Below are 23,637 nucleotides of genomic sequence, written 5' to 3'. Positions count from 1 at the left end.
ATAGCCTAGGCAAAGAGAGAAAAGTGTGGGGACACTCAGATCTGCAGAGTGCCTAGACTGTTTATCCAGGCAAAGGGAAGTACTGTGCTCTGTAGCAGATAAACAATGTCAGAGTCATGCACACATGTATTAATCACCTGCAAAACAATTAACAAAGTTGGCATCTAAAGGAGACTTCAGAATTAACACTGCATTGAGATTAATGGGAGTAACCCACACTTCCCTTAAATTGAATGATCCAAGCCATGCTGAGGGGACAGGCAGTCATCACCAGCATTTGTGCACAAGGTCCAGAGACACCTTAGAAACCAGGGTACCAACAAGGCAGGAAATTCTGTGGCCCAGCTCATGATCTCTCCCTGTAAACAGCATGTACTACCTTATGCTTCTACCCCTAGACCAGTAACTGGGTGGTCCCTGCATAGCATTTCATTGCAGGGCATTTATGTCCCAGGCTTCACTTGATTTACATGCTTTACTCAGCGGCATTGCCAAAAATACCATGGGATTTCGAAGGAAATCTATTCCTGAGAACAAAAGAGCAGACGTTCAAGGGACAGAGTGGTAAACAGCAAATGCAATCTTCAGTGAGTTCCTCGGGAGTTCAGGAATACCTACACATACAAAGACATAAAACATAATGAAAGCATCACGCTCAAGTTCAAGATTTAGCATATTCACAAATCACACTTACCTCCTGAGTTCAGGAATCGTTTTCCACTCCGGACCACAGGATACTTGTCAGCTAGCCTTTTATCTGGCCAAATTAGTCCATCTGCTGCAAACACTACTTTATGATTTGTTTCCTGAAATTTCTTTAGCAGTTCTTCAGGTCCTCCCGCAAAGATTACATCATAGCTGAAAATGAAGAAAAGATGTTCACTGTTTGGTTTGATTTTAATGATTCTGTGTTCAAAGCAACAAATGGTTTGATTATTCAAATGTTTAAAATCAGACAGCCATTCTTTTCTGAAAAGTGACATCATATTTCTGAAAACTGTATCATATGTAAAAATCCTACAATCTTCTGGGAAAATAAGTCCTCAATCAATACTATTTAACCAACAGTTTCCCCTTCCATTTCCATTTATTTTTTCTGAGCCTTCCACATTTCTTCTCCATTCAGAATTTTTCTACCTGAAACTGATTTTCAAGTTTCATGTATTTTGAGTAAAATGTAAGTATGCATCTTTAAAAGAAGGAGTTCTATATTTAAAAGGGAAAACATATGTATTTGTAGATGAAGGAGAACTTACTGATTACTTACTGGGAAACTTGGGACAATCTTGTTCCAAAACACATTGGCACAGACTTCTGTCTGACATCTCCTTAGGCACATACATTTATTTCTCAAAATATATCATTTCTCAACACAGACTATTGTTAAACTGTGTTACATCTTCACAATAATTAAATTTCTGCTTTAACTTTTTTGATGTGCTGAAGACTTCAGAAGACCCTAAACTTCATAATATTTACTTATAAAAGTAGCCTATTTTTTATGTGTTCATCAGATTTAACTCCTGATTCTCAATCACAAAGACCGAAAGTTGGAAAGGCTGATATCCAAACCAAGGAGCCAAGGAGTTATCCATAAGAGGAGGCTAGCATTAGCCAAAAGCAGAAAAGGTGAAGCTTTGGCAAAGGTCATATAGTGATGGAGTATTGTGAACCCAGCGGTTCCTCGCTGTAGAACAAAATCTAAATCAAATCCTCTGAAAAACCACGAAATGAATGTAAATGATTAAATAATTTAAAGCATAAGGCTCCTTTGTTCATGCTCAAGATCAACATATAAAAGCATTAATGCACAAAACACTTCAAGGTTCATTTCACATGGCATAAAGTGAGGAAATACTGGGATCGCAGCGTAACAGACTAATCTCTGGCTGAAGAAACAAAATATCTGAATTTAATGGTAGTGTCTCAGCTGTTTTGTTTATGGGGATATTCTTATTTCACGCATCTGCCCTAGGTACCTAAAATCTGCAGTCCTGAAATAGGGCAGAGGAAAGGTACAGCTACCAGCTCCAAAGGTCTCATCTTTATCACGATTTTGTTCTTGCTAAGTATTTGAGTCAGGCTAGGAGATAGGACAGCAGTATCCCACGAGCAGTAAACAGAATTTTTTGCATTGCAATGTGTTACTCAGCAATAGTGCCAAGAAACCAACTCTTACTGCCTTCTGGTGCTTCTTTGTTACAGTTCCGAATTATTTAAAACGTCCTTTCTTCAAAGGGGATTTCATGCAATTGGACTAAGAAAACTGAACAACAGCTGGCTTACAAATGCAGTGGATCTCCACTGCAGAGCAAAGCATGAGCCCTGGAGAGGAAGTGTGTTATGTAGTCTATATAAAGTAAGTGGGGTTCTGCAAACCTTCACTGTTTTGTTTTTCTGTAACTTTGGCAGAAGAATGTATGAAGAAAAAAAAAAAAAAAAAGAAAGAAAAATGTATTGTACATTTTGGAGCTTCCCCAGTTTTGCAAAAACTGCCTGCTTCTGCCCAAAATATACAGAACAGTACTTTCCTCCCTTTTCCATTCAGCTAGTGTAGTCTGATTCAAAGCCAGAATGGGCCTGAAGAACAAGCAAGAAACAGGAGAAGAGTTGAAGACAGACAAAAACAGAGATTTGTCTGAGGCTTTAACTTAATAGCTTATGGCAGGCTGTGCTTCTCCTCTTTGATCAGGTTAGTGCTGCTGCTGCAATGATTTGCAGCTGCAGGAAGGAACCAAACACCCCTGGAACGTTGCTTCCCAATGAGAGTCATTCTGGAAAAAAAGCCAAAGCTGAGCAACATGCTGTGCTAGCCACAGGCTCTGCTTGGGAAAGGATATGCTACTTAGTGCAGCCCAGTTCATAATACAGAACACAGCACAGAGTTCAACTTAGAACAGCTAAATTGTATTAGCAATTATTGTAAACTTTACATACAAAGGGATATTATGCAAGGGCATGAGTCTATCATGTATGTACATTTTCCACCAATTTTTGTGGCTCTGTTTCATCAAGAAGTAACCTACACCCCTCCCCAAACAGGATCTCCACCAGCCTCCTGCTCCTCACTGCTAGTCCTCATCTGTGGCTTTACACAGTTCTACTTGTCTCTGACAAATGGAGAACTTCTTGAGCCAAGCTCAAACCTATCCATTTGCCTCGTTTCCCTATTATGTCAGACACAGTACCAAATTCCTATCATAAGAAAGATCCAATTGAGGTCTACCCCACTGAGACCATCGCAAAATGGGTTCCAGGACTATCTTTAACAATTATTATGATGATGAGCTATGTTCCAGATTTGAATAGGACTTTAGAATTGGACAGAGAAGAATAAGTAAAGATATATCCAGAAGGAGGCAGGTCATTTTGACAAGCTGGAAAAGCTCACATACGTTTATTTATTCTTTGTAAATCCTTCTGATTAACTAGGAGGTGAAGGGGGTAAATAAAGTTTCCACAACTCCAGTTCCATTTCCTGAATTTCCCAGATGGTTGATGTTCAGGGTTGGAATCCACCCAGCCCTCCTCCTTTTCTGGCCCCAAGTCACACCCTCTGTGCACCCGGTGCCTTGTCACAGCTGGAAAGTGATCATGGGGTGCAGATCTTCCAGAATGGAACGTGCAACTTTGCATCTACAGCTTTATAACAATAAAGACCTGTTACTATTTGAGCTGCAAGTTAAAGAGCTCCATGTACAAACAAGGGGGATTTGCAACTAGTAATGCAGGTCCCATATTTCATGTTATTGAAGTGGACTGTTAGGCTGCACACTTAGCTGTTTACAATGCATTTCCGCCAGAATCATACCTCAATGGCACTTTCTGCATATCTTAAAATGGTTATCCCTCATTTCCTGGCAAATGTTTTAAAAAATGATCGAGACTTCAACAGTGTTCTACAACACAAGCAGATTTCTGTGGGAGTTCTGGGTGAACAGTCACAGCACCAACCATTTCAGCCCAGTCTGTGCTGGCCGTTAGCCAGTTCAGTCTGAAACAGTCCAAAATAAACCAGCAGCTAGCTCTCACAAAAACAAACCTAATTTCAATTGTATTCCATCTGCACCTAGACACAAGCTGACTACTAAAAAAGTTGAAACTATTTCCAGAGTTGAGAGCCACATAAAAACACCACTCAAAAAATAGCAAGAAGCTGCACAAAAAGTTCACTGTAAATTATTCACTTAGTTACAGTAACTAAACCAGGAGATTCCTTCCACCCCCCACCAAGATTAACATCCCAAATGCTTCACAGAGCATATAAAGAAAAATACCTGAAAAAGAAAGGAATTTCCTATAGATATGCTACATTTCTCAGTGTTTAAATCAATAACAAGGATTCCTGGAAATGTAAAGACTCATTATAATTAAAACATAATGCTAGAATCAGAAAGAAAAATATTTTTTTTTCCTACTTGGAGTCTGTCCCAAAAGCTTTAAATCAACATGTATTTGGGATTATAGCCTTCAAGAACCCGGGAGGCTTAAAATGGCAAGTTTTCATGGCAAGAAAGATTATGACATCTGTACTTGAACACACATGGTCTGCTGTATTCTCTCATCCATCTCCCTCTCAGACAGCCCATCCTGGATATAAAAAATTATGTTGGAGAAATTTGAGCTATATCCAAATCAATTTAAGTATTTTACCATATAGGGAAAAACAGTGAGGTACTGAGATTATAAGTTAGAAAACGATAAGACAATATAAGCAGTGAGCGTTAAGTAAACAGATGATTTATCTGAGCCTCATACAGATCAGAACAATTTCCCTCATTACTCTCAAATGTCTTCCAGGTCTCACATGATCACCAGAACACTACGAGCATGTACATATTGATTTTTACAAAGTTACCTTTTCTACTTATTGAACAGAAAACTGTTAATCAAGTTAGAAAGAAAACAAAGGAACGAACAAGAACATGTAGCTCTAAAAGTTACATACAGTTTGAAGTTACAGAAGTGTAAAAATCCATTTCCCATATAAAGCTTGCTCAAAGTACTGAAGGAAAATTTAGTAGCAGACATTTCAAGATGAGCTGGTAACAGAGTGTGAACCATGCACAAGCTCCAGGCCTGCCCCACATCCTCCTTGTAGGATCCTTCAGTGACCCTAGCACGGGTGTGAGAGGCCTTAGTGGCTGCCATGAGCTGGACCCTTACCTGCTCTCAGCATTCTCTTGTCACACACAGGAAGAGAAAAAGAAAAAAAAAGTAAATGTGTTCAAAACCCCTTGTATCCCCTGCTTTCTGCAACAGAAAGAAGGCTATCTGGCCTCCAATGAGGAGGCTCATTATATTAGGCTCATATGCTTAGGCACATTATATAGGCTCATATGCTTAGGCATAGCCATGCTGTGACCAGTAATCTGGCACCCACAGCAGCCCTGTCTCCATGCTTCCATCTGCAGACACAGCAGGCACTGGGGGTCTGTATGGCACAGTGCCTCACTTCAGCTCTCCAGCACATAAAAGGAGTTCTCTCACTAAGTGCTTTCCTCAAGAGCCTGTTTTCCAGCTTCCTCCATGTCACTGTTACTTCATGGACGGAGATCACACTCTGGTCTCTTCTGGCCATATTATTTCTGGAGCTGCTTTTGCCAGTCCTCCAGCTCCCAGCCCTCAGCCACATCCCACACTACCGCAGCAGAAGGAGGGATGGATGCACGATTGCCTGATTGCCTGAAAGCTTGTCAGCTCCAACAACATTTTTTCACCCCCTCGAGGCAGCAGAACTATGAGCAACTCTTACATCTGTAAATCCTTTTAAAAAAGCAGCGATTGCTCCAAGCAGAATCTACTATTTTTATGAATGAAAAAAATGGGAGCAAACATTCTCAAACAAACAGAGAAGCATGCAACTTTCAGCACATCACACCAGATACTTCTGTGTGCGCACCCAAGCTTAAATGTAATGACAAGCCAGGTTTGCTCACCATTCAACAAACATTACAATCAAGTCCTCTTGGTCAGCATAGCCCTGTATGCCTTCTTTCAGCAGTCGGACTTTCTGCCCTCCACCAATGGAGTTCGCCAACTCACCACCTTTCCACTCTTCACCTTTTCCAAGTACCTGGAATAAGTAAAAAGTCTTTTTTTTTTTTTTTTTTTTTTGCTGGTAACAAAAAACAAGAGGCTTTTGAAAGCAGACCCTTATTGAAAACAGATGTTAAAGCAGAAGCAATGCATTAAAGCACAGCAAGCCAGCATTTCCAGCATCATAAGTTTTCCATGTCTGAAGCAGCATTCAGCACGATGACATCACTGCAAAAACATGAGACAAATTTCTTAACCAAATAAGAATCAAGTAATTGCCTGCTACCACTGTTTATTTAAACACATTTCCATCAGAAAAAGGAAAAAATGAATAATTGTTTCAAAACTTATATTAGAAGAACATTCTGAATGAGATATTTAGAAGACAATTTCATCATTTTAGGAACAGGAAGTATCAAAAAGCTTGAGGAATCAGGATATTACTAATACAAATTCCAAGCTCCACTATTCCTGAAATACCCCCAGAACACTTTTATTCAAATGAAGGATAGATTCCCCAGTTTACAACTGGGTGCTAAAATCAGCTGAACAACATTTCTGTGTAGCCAAGCGCCAATTTTACCTTAACATTTTTGTGGGTTTTGAGCATTTGAAAGATAAAAGATTTTTGGAACTCCTAAAACCTGAAACAAATGAATTGCATGCTGTTTTAGACAAATCTGCAAAGCTAATAGCTGTATGCAGAGCCCGGGCTCCTCAAGTGCATTAGAACAACATTAACTTTAGGAAAGGTTTTCTCAGGTTTTCAAGTTCAACAGCAAAAGTCAAACTTCAGAGACCAAATCATTTCCTAATTACAGTTCAGACACTGTGGTGAGTAAGCAAGCAGAAGAATGTCATAATACAATCTGAATTCCTGGATTTTTTCTTTTGCAGACAAAAATTGTGTGGAAAGTTACAAGACAGTTAGGGCTTTTGCTTTTTTCCCAAGGTCATGTAAAGGCCAACTTCAGTACATGACATATGGAGACAGGGAACAAGACACAAGAGGCTAGGAAAATCATTAGAAATGTTTTGTACTCTCATAGAGTTACGGAGTCTTGGGAAACAGAAGGCAGCTTGCAGTTGTGACCCTCCCTCCTTCTCCACAGCAGGACTCCCACCTTGGTTAAACAGGATGGGAACACTCACCACCTCCTGTGCTGCCAGTACAGCTTCCAGCAGCAGTTGTACAGCTGCTCAAAACAAACAAGTTGCACTGCAAGGCCAGACTAAATGATAAATTATGACAGAATGACTGAGGGTCCTGACCACAGTATCTACTAATCTCCCTTCGCTGCCATGGGAAGGTTTCAACAGATTCAGTTATTACTGCACTGTTCCTACCTTAAAGGCTGTGTAGTATGACTACTTGGCACGAGAACATACTGTACCTTCACTGTGTAGTTGAAGTGCTTTGCAGTTTGCATGAAGCGATGAAAGCCATCAGTTTCTTTAGTTGCTACAGTAAAAACTAGGAGGTTATCTGTGAGAGAAAAAGAAGGAACACATATTAAGTTTTCAGGCCACAGTTACAACCAAAGCACACTGTATCAAGTCACTTCACAATTTGCCCACATCTGATTCCAAGAGACAGGCAAATATACTGTCATGTTATAGGCATGAGACATCACCAGACAAGAAATCCTATGGACAAAGATGCTGTATTTAAAATTATCTTCAGGAAGAGGAAGCAGAGAAGTATCTGCTCTGTAAACAGCTAGCTCAAGAGATAAAAACAAAGCTAGTATGACCTCTGGACAGGAAGGAATCTTTGAAACAAAAATAGTTTATTACTACTCTGCCTGAGCTAATCCTGTCACCTCTTGTCTCACGAGTGAATGGTAGCAGAGAGCTTCACCCAGCAGCAAACAGTGGACACCAGAGTCCAGCAGGCTGCACTGACTGCTTTTAAGTCTTTGGACAGTGACAAAAGAGCATGGGTTTTCGTTTTATTCAGAATCTGGTGTCGGCAAATTATACTAGTGCTAATTTTGCCTTCTTACTGAACGCAAGCAAATGACCATGCAACCAATTTCCTTTTTATATCCCAGGGCTTTTGACGCAGTTCAAGCAGGGCCAAGAATTCCCACTAAACAGCTTGATATTTTCCTGATTATACTACTGAACGACATTCTGTACTCTTAGCAATATGCTCCATAATCATGGTACACAATTCAAAGCTATCAAAAGTATAAGACACCTATCCAACATTGAGTACTTAATCAGGTCTGCCTGGATCCCAGAGCACATTGTAGTTCCTCCATTTGGTCTCAGTTCAAGCACTGGCTGCCCTCTAAACAGAGCCCAGGAGATCAATCCATACATAAAGTAAAATGAATCACCTCTAATCGCTATACCAGACACAGCGCCTGTTCTTGCCTCACTTTTCTATAAAACATCCTCTGGGTTTATCCTGACCAGCACAGTAACATTTGCTAGAGATGGCTGCTGCAAAAAACATTCCTATTAACCCTTTAGTCTTTTCCACTAGTGCTAACTTTGAAGTTTGCACAGAATACAGGCAAAGAAGAGTTCATCCTGAGTGTACTCAAATCTGTCACAGCCTGCTATTTTATTTTTGTTTGATCCCCACACAACTGACACACAAGGAAGCAGCCTGCTTCCCTTTTTCTTCATACAAGAAATGCACTTGCTAGAGATGATAACGCTTGACAGACAGGTATGAATATACTTTAGAGGGTACCAATGAGCAATCAGGCTAGCAATAATAGTTGTATTAACACAGACATAACTTGCAGAGCAACAACAACAACAAAAAACAACAACAACAAAAAAATCACTCTAATGAAATTCTAATGAAATCTGTCTAATACAACTGCAGCAGGAAATCTATGGAGACTGGTCTCAGGACCCCCTGATTTCTTCTTTTCCTCCCCCAGTGAAATAAGACAGATTGGGTATGAGTCACCAGCTCACTCCCACAAGCACTCCAGCCAGGTCAGACAGTGATGTGGTAGTCCATTCTCAGCTGAAGCCATCAGAGTACCATAAAGAATAGCAAGGACAAGGAAATCATATACAGTGCTTTCTTACCACGCTCAGTTTTCCATAACCTAGACATGGTTTCTCTACATTTTCAAACACAAGATTGTTTTTCAACCTCACTCTTAGCCAGTCATCCTGCAAATTGATGTAAACCTTACACAGTGACAGCCCCGCATACCAATACCTACTCAAAGGAAAACACTAACTTGTTTGTTTTGAACAGGCCTTCTACAGCTGTTACTTGGTGCTGCCCAAGTTAATTATTGACTCTGCCACACCACACTGATGCTCCTGCACCGTGCATCAAAGAAACTGAGAGTATTTGAAACTCTTCAATCAACTTGGTATGGACATCCAAACATTATGGAAAGACAGTTTTAAAAGGTATATTACTCCACATTTTTTCAGCTTGAGTGCTAGCAGCCTTTTGTGGTCAAGAGTCAGAAGAAAATCCCATGTGCACACCTAAAAAGAGCAGAGCCATCCCAGAGAATTCCAGTGCAGTGCACTCACAGACACACTGACTCACAGATGGACGTAAGTTCAGCGATAATGGTATGATATGTTCTTCTAAAGGTTATGCAATTTAAAGTAATTCTACAGAAGTCACCACAGAATGGATGAAGAACATGCCATCTTAGATTATGGCTAAAACAGCTGGAGACAGAGGGTAGGATTTTTTTCTATGGAACAGATTAAGGAAAATCTGATGATACTAGACTGCACCACCAAGCCAAGTGAATCCGTTGCTGACAGTTTCCTAGGAGAACAGTCAAGCACTGACTGTAACTGCAAAGTTTGGTTTGGGATAGACATTTTTCACACCTACAGCTTCCTGAGGAATGCTCAAAGCAAGGATTTCAACATCACTACTTGAGAACATGGTGTAAGTGATAAAATGTGGGCTGCATCGGATTGATCTTATTTTCTCCCTCACAGTCACTAAGTGTAACTAAGACTGTCTTAAACAAATGTACAAATACATTTTGGTAAAACAATCTACTATTCTTTATGGGATACTGTTACTCTTTTTTTTAATGAAACTCACAGTAATTCTACCTATACCTTGTTCATGCATTTCAAGACTCACTGCAAAATTCATGCAAAAAACAAAAGGAACCTGTATTGTGCTCATACCCAGTAAGTCTAAATAAGCTGCCTAAGTCAGTTTTGCAAATAGTCACAGAACAGACAGGAAGCTATTTTTATAAAGGTACTATTTACTTTGGAAATGCTTTCAGTATACTTGCCAATGGTCAGTTTTTTAAAGTTACAGATGAAGAGTTTTAAAAGGTGTTATTTCAGTGTCACTGGATTTTGTGTGCATCTGGTATTTAAACAGTTTTTAAATGGAGAAGAATGCAGAATTTGGAATCTCAGATTCTAGACAGGCTCTTCACAGAATATTTAGTCTTTGGAGTTTTGTTTATTTTGCTTTCTTGCTTGGTTGGTTGTGTGTGCACGTGTGAGCATGCATCTGCTTTAAATAAAAGAGCAAACAGTGTATGATTTTATCCTGTTAATAGCATGCCTTAAGAAAAGTACATTAAATGACAGTTACCTTGGCACATTATATAGAGGATTACTAACCAAATGAGGAAAGTAGCTCCTTTTTGATATTGCAAAAATGTTAATGAAATTCCTGCAGGCTCCTCTGACTTGATTTAAAAGTGATAACTTGCATCAGTTTTGCTGGCAGAAAAGATGCATGTTTCTTTCTGCAGAAGTGAGCAAAGAGGATGCTTCTGACCATTACTCCTTTTTAACCCTTTAACATCATTCATTTTTGAGTCTATTCCTCATTCCCATTTAGGTGCAATGAATGGGATCAGCGTTCTAACGGTTTTCATCCAATAACATACGCAAAGCAACTTTCAAGAACTCACAATAAGGCAAATGTGCAAGTAAAACACAGATTCTGGGGGGATTGATTACATCCAAGCCACTTTAATCACATGCTTGGCTACACCTGCTTTAGATGCCATCACAGCCCATGCCACAGCAAGCATTCTGGTGGCAGGAGCAGCACCTGACCTGTGTTGGCAGCATGTGTGCTGCAGTACAAAGCTGCCTCCAATTTCTCAGACCCTGAGTTATGGCTGTGACCAGGTATTTGTTTTCCAGTGAGAGAGACAAAAAATGCTTCACTCAAACACCATGATGACTTCTGGCTGAAGCAGTACAGTTCTCGCCTTAATGTTGTTTGGGAGCAAACCCTGTCCTCCACACAGCAGCCTACCCACAGGGAGCTCTGCGGTGTGGTCTAACATCCACACTTGAGCTACCCAGTTCCTTCAGATTGACTATCCCTCTAGCAGCAGGGATGAAGGCACATTCGGTAGTGTTTTCCAGAAGTAACAGCATCCCCCAAATACAAACACAGATGAAACCACGAACGCAGCAGGCAGCCAGCACCCTGCCCATTCTCAGGCCTGGGCTGCGCGGCAGCATGCAGCCCGCAGCCACCATAGCAGACACAGAGGATTGCTGCCTGGCACTCTCTGCCACAAGTGAAATCAGTCTGTGTGAAAAGGAAACGTAAACCCTACACAGAGGTTCAACAGGAAGGCATGGGAAAAAAAAAATTCGGAAGAGCTTCATGCCAGATATGAGGGTGCCGATGTTATTACAGTGCAATTATTCCAGACAGCTTTCAGATAGTTGTGTTCACAAAGCAGCTGTTCTGTTTTGAAAACAAGCCTGAGAGCACATGTTTGGCCACGGGAAGTATATCCAGTGTCAGGCAGAACTCATTTTTATGTGCAAATTAGGAAACGGTTGAGTACTCAAGTTGTGAAAGACAACGCTGCATAAAGAGCTCATGCAACATATTAGCAAACTCAATGACTATTTATCAAAACACTTCACTCCCTCACTCAATCTTTTGGGCTGCCACCATCGGGAATCTGCCTCATAAATACGTATTTCCAGAAATAAGAGTAAACCAGTGCCTTTGCTTTCACTGATTTGTGTGGAGGTCTCAGCCAGTGCTGCCGCAGCAGGACTGCACTCAGTTGCAGTGACCTCTCTGCTCATACCTTGGCAGAGGAACACGCAAAGCGCTGCAGTTGCTCCTTGTACACCCACATGGTTCTTATTTATCATGAATGAACACTGACAGAGATTACTACATAATTTCTACCAGGGGTTGCGGGCACTAGTACAGTAGCTTTAAAGCAGCCAAAAATGAGGATATTGCTTGCAGCCATATGGGAGCTGACATTCTGCTCTTGGACTCAACTGCCGTAGACTTCTCTGGAATAGGAACATGCAGTAAGATCAAAGGACATATGTGCATAATACTGCATTATGCCATCAAAACCTTTGCCTATCTGGAAAACTAGTGGCTTATAATAGTAAACGATGACTGATTTTTTATCTGTGTCCTAGTGCCTATAAAACACAGCCCTATTGCAAAATAATCCTCTAAAGGCTTCCAGCAAACAAATGAACAAATTGCTATAGGCTACGGAAAAGGCTTGGGAACTGAAAACCTAATAGGATTTATAAGTAAATAAACTATATGCATACATACAAAGTCAAAGAAAAGCTGAACTATTACGATCCTATCACAGGTAGCCTTGGCAGTTATCTGCGTGACCTAAATTTAAGGCATAGACTGAGCATTTATTGGGAAGGCAGAAGGCATGTGAATGCATTCAAGCACAATAATAAAGCTATTGTGGTTGTGTCTGTTATGTCTTCCACACCTCCATAGACGTGGGAGACAAAAAGAAGTCAGTTTTCCATAAAAATCAGACTGGATTTAGCTTGCCTTTACTCTACGTTGGAGCATGCTTCTCCATCACTGGAGAGATGCACTAAAATGCACAGCTGAAAAAGCATTTTCAGTCTGGATTCCTCCTCTGTCACAGTTCAAATGCATAGCAACAAGGAATGTTAAAAATTATGCTCAACTGAGAATTAGCTATCAAGAGTGACACTAAACGGCCTTAGCTAGCAACTTCAAACTTCTGACTAAACTTCGATTATGTACTCTTTCCACAGATTAGCTGTGGGGGGGGGGGGGGGGGAAAGTTTGTTTAGTTTTAGATTAGTTTCCTATCTGCCTGTTTTTCCCAAGGCAGACAACCTACTCCATGGGTGTCCAACCTTTTGGCTTGTCTGGGCCACATAGAGTGAAAAGGAATTGTCTTGGGCTGCATACAAAATAATATATAATATAATATACTTAAGGCATGTAAAAAAAACAAAATACGTTTTTTTGTTGTTGTTGTTTTTTTGTTTGTTTGTTTTTTTTTAATCAAAATATTTTTAAAAGAGCAACAAAAACATAAAACCATTAGAATATTTGACCTTGTTTTTGGGAAACCAATGCATCAGTTCAATTTGATGGCAGAGGTTGCAGTTCTCAAGATGTTTGTCAAAGATTTTTTTGATGAAGTTTTACTCTTTCTGCACTTCATCTTTGAAAACATTCGTTCGAAAATGCGCATGCTGCCAAAAAGTAATGATATTATTCTATGGTATAGAATTCTGGTAAAGAGAGGTGATCAAATTCTTGAGTTGAATATCTGATGGCAACTCTATACATTCCACTGGGAAATTCACATGTAAAGTCTTTATGTCAACTGAAAATGGAATTGCAAATTGCCGTCCCCAGCCACGCACGTAGCACAGGAGCTTGATGTTCCCAGCTCCTAATGGATACGTCCCAGCATGTTACTAGCCCTGCTTGGGAGATATGTCACTTTAATATCATTGGCCTGATAAGCATGGTACCACAAGCCTGAGTTTGAAAAAAGGAATCATAGTGCAGGTCAACCAACACGTAGTGAAAGTATGATCCACAACTGGAATTCTAGATGTAAATTTTTGCCATACCTCATGATAAAACATTAAATTTCGGAAGAATTAAATGGTATTTAGTAGCAGACTATAACTGTACAACTAACCTCTTGTGATACCTCTGACAGATGTGCTATATTTTTGGAAGATACACTAGAAAAAGTAAAATACTCTACAATGTATTCTAAACAAGATAAAAACGTGGGAATCCAAACAACTGGCTAATTTAGTCTTTTTAAAAATATCATTTATAAGTTATTTTCTGGTTTTGCAGCCAAAAAAGCTAAACAATATACAACAGTGAGTTATCAATTCATGAGCTCTGAAAGAGCTTTTAAAGCTTGTGCTACATTTTCTTTAAGCCCATAATAGAAAAGTAAAAACTAAAATGGATCCTTGGCCTATGCAAAACTGTCACCATTGCTGTTTCAATACAGTCAAAATAACCAATTCTCTTCCCACGCAGTTTTGATGACTTCGCTAAAACTAATTATTCCGTATGCTTCTGAGACGTGTTGAAGCTCTGTAGATAGGAGGTCACTGGTGGTGCCAACAGCCATGCCCTTTTGATGTTTATACATCGCTCACACAATACACTGAAAGCTCAAAGAACTGTTAAGTCATCTAAAATCTGAATACCGAAGAGTACTTCCACAGTTCAGATTTCTAGAACAAGATGAGCTTCCACTTATCGCACAGTAAGACAGTATTTGACTTCTTGAAAAGAATGTTCTTATTTTTTCCTCCAGAGTCAGAGCCTAGACTTGGAGTCTTAAAACAAACAAACATTTAAAAACCCACACACTTTAAAAAGATGACAAATGGAAACAGCAGAAACCCATTATGTGCAATATAACTATGATTATAAGTTATACCTACATACATATACTTGCTTAACGTAATCCAGCAGTAAACAAACAAGATCTTAAGTATACAATGCATATGTTTAAAGTTCGTGTTTTTCACATCTACTCAGAGTCAGTTTATAGGATGTACTTATGGTCAAAGAAAGCAGTAGGCCAACAGAACAGTTTCTGGACAAAAAAAGCTGCTGGCATAAGGAGGCGAAAGATAGAGCCATATGACAACTGTTTATTTTCCCTTAGGATGCTGAACAAACATACTGAGTTAGCAAGCACAGTCTTTCCTCTTGAGAAAGAGCTATTGAATCACACTCCAGGAGGGAAAGAGATGATTGGTACAGAGAGAACACTATTTCATATTTGGAAGTTCTGTTGTTGCTTTTGGTTTTTGTTTTGTTAGTTTTTAAAATCTGATCTACATATTATAGAGTTGACTTCTGTTCCACACAGAACACTTTCCTGCATGCCACCACTCATCCCACAGCTTACAGCTACTCAAAGGTACAAGGCTCATATCAAAGTCTCATTAGCTACAGCCACAAGTGCCTTGTAAGTCTGTATCCTCCAATATTTAATAGCGTGGCTAGGTTGCTGTGGATGAGAGGTAATATGTCTGAAAAACCTCAAAAACAACAGGAAAGTGAAAAAATTTATAACAAAGGATGAGATTAGAATTAATAGATAGCAAGTACAGTCATGGGTTGCCAAACACAGGCTGCATGCTACACACATATGCCTGTATGTGAAAGGGATTTCTAAGAGTCAATGCTTCAAATTAAACTTGAGTGCCAGATTTAGAAGAAGCAGATCTTTCTGCACAGACTTCTCTGAAAGTTAGTTCTGTTTTCCTTTTTTAAAAACCTCTTGTTAATCACTGCATTTCTGCACTTCCATATCTTACTACAAAACACAAAGTGCAGAACAAATATTTATGTCAGTTGCAAAACAGTGCCAGATTCGACTTTGCTAGCTGTCAGACTTGTAACTACACTTTAAACCAGATTGACTAAATTAAAGCAGATATAATTCTGCCTTTATAATGGTACAAGCATAGTCACTGTAGAACTTGTGTCATAGGGTTATTTGTAAATGTTCCTAAAAATCACAGAGCAACAGATATCAGTAACAGAAGTCCAACACCATTCCTGGCCACAGAACAGAACTAGAAAGGGCAGGAAGTTTTCAGCAGTTCTCCCAGGAAAGAAATATAGAAGGTGTAATTTCTCAGTTTACTTTCGAGCAGCTGGTACTGTTGCAACTTCCTCAGCAACAATCATTGTCGCATTTAAATCTTCTACTTCTTTCCTTGTTTTCAAAAGAACCTGCAGAAATGCATTAAAATAAACAGAACTTACTCTGAATTTTCTTGTAATACAGAAAATATACTCGATTAGTTCTTGGCTAACACAAAGCCCCTGAGGGTATTAAATTTTACCAGTCCTTTCCCCTCTACTAAATGAATGCAGATTGATTTTCAATACAACTTCAGGAAAGATTTAACATTCAGGAGTCCAATTATTGTTAAATATCATCCATAATTCAAAACCATTTATAAAGAGGCAAAGAGTGCTGAACAGTGCATTTCAGAGTCTGAAGGATGGTACACAAATACTAAAGATTCTTCATATAATTAAATTCTGTCCCTTTCTTTTGCAGTCCCTAAAGGATGTGAACAGCCATTTTACTCCTCTGACATCCCGACTCCATCAAGAAACTTGCTGTGCTGCAGCTTGCTGCTTGTCTTATACCAAGCAGTTCTGATCTCACCTCTAATAGTGTTTCAAACATCTACATGGAAACGATCAATTGTTGAATATAGCTAGTTCTAATAATAGTGAAATACCACTCATAGACCACCTCTTTTACACACGTACACACTTCCAGATAAAGGCCAGCAGTTACTCACAATATTAATCCATTCCCATTTTTAGAAACTGTTTGCAAGTTGGTTGGCTGAGGTCTTTTTTTTTTTTTTTTTTTTTTTTTTTTAATATTTATTTTTAATTTCGCAGTACCACAGACAGTCAACACAGGCTCATTAGGGCCTGTGTGTGCACTCATCAATCACTGCAGCGCTGGCTGTGCTCAGGCTTGTGCTCCTTCCAATGCAAGATTTCCTGAGCAAAACGAGGCACTAGCGGCAGCATTCATAAGTTTTTTTCTCCCCCACTATCTGCAGTAGACTTGGGTGAGACTCTGTTTACTGAATTGGTTACTTCATAGTAAAGCGCAGATAAGAGGTACTCCTTAGTCCCCAGACATGAACGTTTACACAGAACATCACTGTAATGCATGAAGCAAACTCTCCAGGGAGAGCTGCCCAGATCCTGGTGAGTGGGAGAGGGTCCAGTTACAGCTGTTCATTAGCACACAGATGGCAGCTCAGCTTCAGAGGTCTCCTAAGCAGTGGGGATGGGGCCATGACAGTAGCCCGGCCATGCATGCTCGCAACCATACACTGCCACAGGGCTGTAGGCTGGGACCAGGACAGCTAACCCCAGCTGTCCAAGCAAGAAAGTTTATCAGCTTCTGCTTTTTAGTAGCCTTGCCCTTGCTGTCCCTCATAAATGAGTGTCTAGAGAAGAGCATGCTGCTGTTTAAGCTGTTATTCAGCATATCCAGCTGTTTAAACAGGCAGTCACAGACTGCACCAGGCATCATTAAATCCTGCTTTCAGACAGCTAATCAAGCCTTCAGTGAAACTTGGCAATTAAGATTTGTAATAAAGATATCTCCTTCAAGAAATCTTTGTTTAACAAAGGAGAAGCAAAACTGGAGCTGTCTGAAGGAGACATAACTGTCCCCACATTGTCAGCAGGGGCCACCACCCCACAACTCTGCATACCACCCTGCTTCCAGGCACTGGTTGTGCAACACATAGCCCCAGATCTCCACAGCCCAGCTTTGACTGTTCCAGTAACTGGACAGAAATGCAGTCCAACAAACTTCAGGAGGAGAAAAACCACACCTGTCCAAGAGCCCTTTTCTGCATCAAGGGCAGACTGCTACTCCACACTAGGCAAGAAGGGCAGCGCCTGATCCAAGCAAGCCTGCCCTTCAGCCTGTGGAGCAGCACCAAAGACCCATCCTGTTTCTGACACAAAACCTAAAGACGTGCAAGTTATGACGTATATTTTGGAGTGCTTTTAACAAGGAACATCTGGGCTAGCAACTTCAGTTATTAGGTTAATGGACCTGGTTGTAATCTCATGCTAATGATGTGTGTATAGCTGTTTCACAGTGATATAAAACGTAATTGGTAAGCTGCTTATGAAGATAGTCCAAATAAAGTTTGTTGATTTGGTTTTTTTTGTTTTGTTTTGTTTTGTTTTTCAACCTTCAGTTCTCTAGTTAGCATGGATTTTTAATACAAGAATCGGGTAACTTGCAGTTATACTTTAAGAATTAATACTACCATCAAAAAGACATTTGATTTTCCTGGAAAAAGACACTGGGATATAGAAAATAACAGTGGACCGACAGAATTGCAACTTGTACCAGGAAGAACCCTTAGAATACTTTTCAAAGGGCAGCCTATAAGAGCTGGTGGGACAACCACTACAAGATTGGCTTTCTTCAGAGTTGTCCAATAAACTTGGATGTTTTAAACTAAAACAAGATCCTACTATTTAACTTTGAATTATTAAGGAAACAGATATGTAATTAATTTGTTCTCCATTACAAACACATCTATGCATTTCAAAGGAATTACGAAGTAATCCACAGCATCTTTACACCATATTTGGTAGAAACAGACTGAAATGATTGAATATGATAACTGCATAATTTGCCAATAATAGCTAATGATCAGCAGATACCTAAGTGTCTGCAGTCACATCTGCAAACATTTCATCAAAATACTAATTAAAATACATGCACATACTCAGACACTGAGAATATGAACAAGATGTTACTCTTATGATCATCAAGAAAAAAAAAGATATTCTGTTTCTTTAATGGGCTGCTTATTCTTCCCCAGCTAATGCAAATTTTAATAGGAATTCCAGCTGCTTGAAATAATTTGGGGGTGAACCAGAGATTTTACATATTTAGTCTATTCATGCACAATATAAACTTTACTTTGAGAAGTGAATTAATCCTAATGAAATACTCCAGAAGTAGTTCTGTTACAGAACCAGAAGCCTGAACACCACAGCAATGTCAGACTGTGCTTGCAAGCACGTATTCCTCTACGACTGTCACTTATCCTATAGAGCTACAACATTCCTACACATACAGACACATTCCTGTCATGTTGTGCTTTCTGCTGAAGGGAACTACACTGCGTAGAAATTAAGAAGGAACAAAGATTCTTCACTTTCAAAGTTGCTCTCCTTGCAACTGGTCCCTCAAGAACTATAAAAACAGATGTTACAAATGAAAACAAAAATGTGTTGTATTGTGATCCTACCTACCATCTGTGCCAAGGGAATTCTCTAGAGCAGAGTGTCAACTAATTTCAATTTTAAACAGATTAGTGGCTTTACACAAATGGATCGATGTTCCTTTTGATCATGCAATGTAATAATGGTAATTCAACAGACAAAACAAAATGTTTCCCTGTGAAGAGGGAGTCAATTCTCCTTAAGTAAGCAGTAATGATGGGGGAAAAAATATAAAAGTCAGGAATCTGGACATAAACCATGACTCTCCAGAATATGCAGTCAGTGCAAAGAAACCTTTCAGAAATAACGTTAGTTCCTTAACAGGAATATGTTCCATGCAAAATCATCCTGACTCAGACAGCAATTGAGAGTATCAATTAGAGATAAGAACTGTCACAGAATCACAGAATTGTAGGGGTTGGAAGGGACCTCTAGAGATCATCGAGACCAACCCCCCTGCCAAAGCAGGTAACAGCTGTTTTCTGGTCAAATTTCCTATGACCTTAGACAAACACACTGCCCATCACAGACAAAAGCAATGTCACATCCACTACTGTGACTTACCTTCACTGTTTGAGGAAAGAAAAAACCTAGCCAAAAAGCTCCTATATTTTTCCCTCTGCATTGTACAGCCTCTCAACTTCAAGAGAGCGGTCTGAGTTCTTCATCGCACCATTTCTAAGGGGAAACAGGCTGAGCCTTCCATTTCTTTCAGAAAGTACACCAGGTACATGGCGTACTTGGTTACATGATCAAAATCCCTCGCTCCTTTACTGCGCTGCCTCAGTGAAAGGCTTACAGTCACTGTCATCACCACATTCATTTTGGAGGAGCCTAAAAATGTCAATAGCATTCACAAAGCACCTACTGTCCCTCCAAGCAGGCCCTCGCAGCCACATCCAATACCCATCACTGCTTGCAGCGCTTGCGGCCAGCAGGGAAGGCTCACTAAGGCGGAGCACAGCCGGCAGCTTGGCCACGGGTACTGCTGCAGCTCCAGGACACATCCTGGCCACGTCGGCTCTGGAAGCTACCTCCGCTCCCTGTGACAAGCCCTAACTCCTGCCCACTCTTCATGTTTTGGGTGTACTAGGATAGCAGCAACACAGCAGGCCTGCTCAATGCTCTTACAACACATGGTGGCTACGTGGCCACACAGCCAAGCGGCCAAGTCCACAGCCACTGAGGAATGGACTCTGAGAAGGCAGGGTAGTTTCCTGTGCAGAGAACTGATTGAAAAAACATTCTCATGGGCACACCCAAAATAACGACAAATATCTTTTCCTGCAGTGTGTTACATGATAAGCAACAGGTACTCAGTAACTGCAGCGCAGCAGGAATACATTAATGCTGTTGTTCTAACACCAAAACTTTTGCATCTTTATTCCACAGAAGACTGAGCCCACGTACATGTATGGATTTCTACAAGGAAGGGCACACTATGCTCTATCCCTAGCCAAGCAATACAGCACAGACTGGAGGATAACATCGAAGGGTTAAAACCGGTACAAAATCAAGTAACACGGCAGACAGCACTACGGTCCAGAAGCTACCCGAAGAGCAGCCTGCACTCAGCAGTTTGCTACAGTCCAATACAGACTACTGTTGTTTAAATTAAGAAGAATAGGATTTTCTTGTTTGATCACTTATACAAAATAGAACAGGGCTTTCCAGTGTTGCAATTTGTACAGAATCACTTCTATCATTTATCTAGATACACCAGTCCATTTCTGGTTTGCTATAAAGCACAGTGCTTCATCTACCACTGAACTATGCACTCTCTACTTCTCAAGCCTTTGACCACCAACAGGGTTTAAAATCAAGAGTCATTACTGGGCCAGTCGTTACTTGATATCAGCACAAGATGTCACACCTAGATCAAGTTGCATTAAAAAAAATACATTATTAGCATAGATACTTTAGAGGGGAAAAAACGCAGTTGATTGCAGTAACCAACTGCCACAGGAGCATCCTCACAGCCCCTCTGCCACAGACACAGGAGCTCTGTGTTTTGCCCAAAACACACTCCAGGAGGACACAGCCCCAAAGCCATGGGACAGCGATGCTCACACTGCCTGGAGAGCGAGCAACAGCCATACACAGCCCGCAGGGAACTCTGCAGAGAGTCCAAAAGCAGCAAAAGGAGAAAGCTGGGAGAGACCAGCACAGCAAGCAGCCTGGTGTTCATCAATGCCGACTTATCTTACACTGGTTATGAGCTAAAGCAGCAACTTTCAAACTCAGAAGTTCCTGGAATAAACTTGTCTCTCAGAAAAATGAGCTGCCTTCAGTGCACCAAAGCAAGAATCAAGCTAGGTAATAAAAATAACTTTATTACACACTTGAGTAAACAAGCCAGGAAATAAAACTACTTTGATTTCATGTGGTAATAGTTCAGCAGGATGGAATACCTTTCTATTTCCAGAACAGAAATCAGAAATACAGATGCTAAAGCAGTACTGGATAAGAAATCAGTTTTGGCATATAGCTTGACACATATGTTTGGACACCTCTCTGAGGGAATTTCCTGCGTGCATTCTTGTATTCTACATAATAAAGATACAATTGCTTTCTACCTTCTCACAGACGTGACTACAGAAAACAAGGAACAGAAATCTGGCGGCCTCCGAGGACCAGCAAAAAGCACGGCAGCCTCCAGCTCACTTTTCTCACGAAGTGGGAAACTTCACCCCGAGCTGACGAAGTTCAGACAAGGAGCGAATGACACCGTGCTTTTCCCTGCCGTGGAAAACCTCCCTGCCCATCAACACTTTGTCACGGGAGCAGGGAAGAGAAAGAGGGGAGGGGGAGGGAGGGGGAGGGGGAAAGGAGAAAGTCAGAGGCGCTCCCTTCCCACTGAGGAATCTATTTTTACTTTTTTCCGAAGCTGAATCCTGCGTCTACCGCCGCATGACTCACTCCGGCGATTTAAAATGCTTTCAGCTCCTCCGGGCGACAACCTGGGGAGCACCGGGGGCCGCACCCCTTCCCCGGGGCCGCGAGCAGCAAGGAAAAACGCGGAGCGGCGGACTTACAGAAGAAACACAGAAATAACCGGGGAGAAGCGGCAGTCCCCACGCGCGCACCGCGGACCAGCGGGGTTCCCTCCCGGCAGACGCACCCGAGCCGGGAAGCACAATGGAGCCGGCGGCGCATGCCGGCAGCGCATCCCCGCCGCGCTCCGCACCTCCCACCGCCCCGCACCTCACCTGTGGGGCCGGGGCCGGGCCCGGAGCGCCGCTCCGCCGCCGCTGGCAGCGCTAAGGCCAGCAGCAGGAGGAGCCGCGGGAGCCGGGCGCCGCTCCACGCCATCTTCCCCCTCCGCACCGCCGCCGCTCCCCGTGCTGCCAGCCCCGAGGGCGGAGGTGGGAGAAAGGAGAAAAGCGCCGCCAGGAGCAACCGGTGCCGCGCCCGGGATGCCGCTCCTCCTCCGCGGCGGGCAGAGCAAAGGGCGCTGCCGCCCGCCCCAGGCTTTATACGGCGGTGGGAGGACCCGGGCGGCGAGGGCGCCCGGCGGCGCAAGAGGAGCCGCTCGTGGCCTCCGCGCCCGGGCGCACACCGCCGCGGGAGGGGCGGGGCCGCCAAGCTCCGCCCTCGGGCGCCGCGGGAGCGCAGCGCTGAGCGGGAAGGGCGCGCCCCGGCCCGGCGTTGCGCGGGGATGGAGGGCGTCCGAAGGCGTTACAGCGGCAGAAGCCACCCGGGGCAGCGGTAACAGCGCTGCGCGCCCGCTCTGCTCGAAAACGGCATCGCTGCGAACACCCCAGCGCAGGAGCGTCCGCATTTCCACATCCAAACGCCAAACAAAACCGACAAAATTAATTTTTCATTGGTACCGTCATTTTCACCCAGGAACACGGTGGGAATGAAGAAGATGCCCTGAGATACATAATTCCCGTGTTTTTCTTCCTGTTGCAATGCAAGATGTATTCAAAATAATAATAACTTAAGTGCTAATAAGTCACATATAATCCTAAAAGCAGATGGTGGCCTATTGAGATCAGTAAGGGTTTACGCCTTGGAAACATTACTGGAGGGCATCATCCAAGCTGAAAATTCGTGCTGAAAGAAGGACTTGTGTATTTAAGATCCACCTATATAGCAATCAAGTACACACCTCATTTTTTATCTTAAATGCTTCTATGGGCCTACCAGATGTGATTTTTGGATCCACAGAGTGAAAAATAAAGGTGAAAGAAGGGAAAACTTGACTGTGGCATCCTTTGGTTTGGAACCTCAAGCAGAAATCAGGCCCAGCGTTACGTGCCCAGATGCCTGTATGGCTAATTGGGAGAACTGCATCAGGCAGTACATGGCAGAGAGCACAGGAGAAGTTCACCCCTGGGTCCCAGCAGCTCTGAGGACAGAGAAAGCCCAGGCAGGGGAAAACAGGGAAATGCTGAAAATGAAGGAACCTGTCAGTGAAGCTGCAGTTGATAATTACAGGATTAAAAACAAAAGCCCCTTTACTTCTTGGACAATTACTCATGGCCGACTTTCTCCTGCCACCTCCATCAGGCTCATAGAGACTCAAA

The 23,637-nt window shown here is 41.8% G+C and overlaps 1 protein-coding gene across 1 annotated transcript in view; it reads right to left on the bottom strand.

Moving 5' to 3' along the window:
• Window positions 1-22,432, bottom strand: part of PLOD2 (procollagen-lysine,2-oxoglutarate 5-dioxygenase 2) — a 47,115-nt gene extending 24,683 nt beyond the window's left edge. Inside the window, exons 1-4 of the mRNA XM_042820853.1 lie at window positions 22,315-22,432; window positions 7,434-7,525; window positions 5,940-6,076; window positions 695-858 (exon numbers count right to left, since the gene is read on the bottom strand). Coding sequence (XP_042676787.1) covers window positions 695-858; window positions 5,940-6,076; window positions 7,434-7,525; window positions 22,315-22,417 — 496 coding nt within the window. The 5' untranslated portion in view covers window positions 22,418-22,432. The remainder of the gene's footprint in view (window positions 1-694; window positions 859-5,939; window positions 6,077-7,433; window positions 7,526-22,314) is intronic.
• Between the last annotated feature and the right edge of the window lie 1,205 nt (window positions 22,433-23,637).

The sequence above is a fragment of the Centrocercus urophasianus genome, unplaced genomic scaffold (genome assembly GCF_019232065.1).
Source record: "Centrocercus urophasianus isolate 14NV4802_14NV808 unplaced genomic scaffold, USGS_Curo_1.0 seq_19, whole genome shotgun sequence".
Taxonomy (NCBI): Eukaryota; Metazoa; Chordata; class Aves; order Galliformes; family Phasianidae; genus Centrocercus; species Centrocercus urophasianus.
This window is presented reverse-complemented; position numbering and strand designations above follow the sequence as displayed.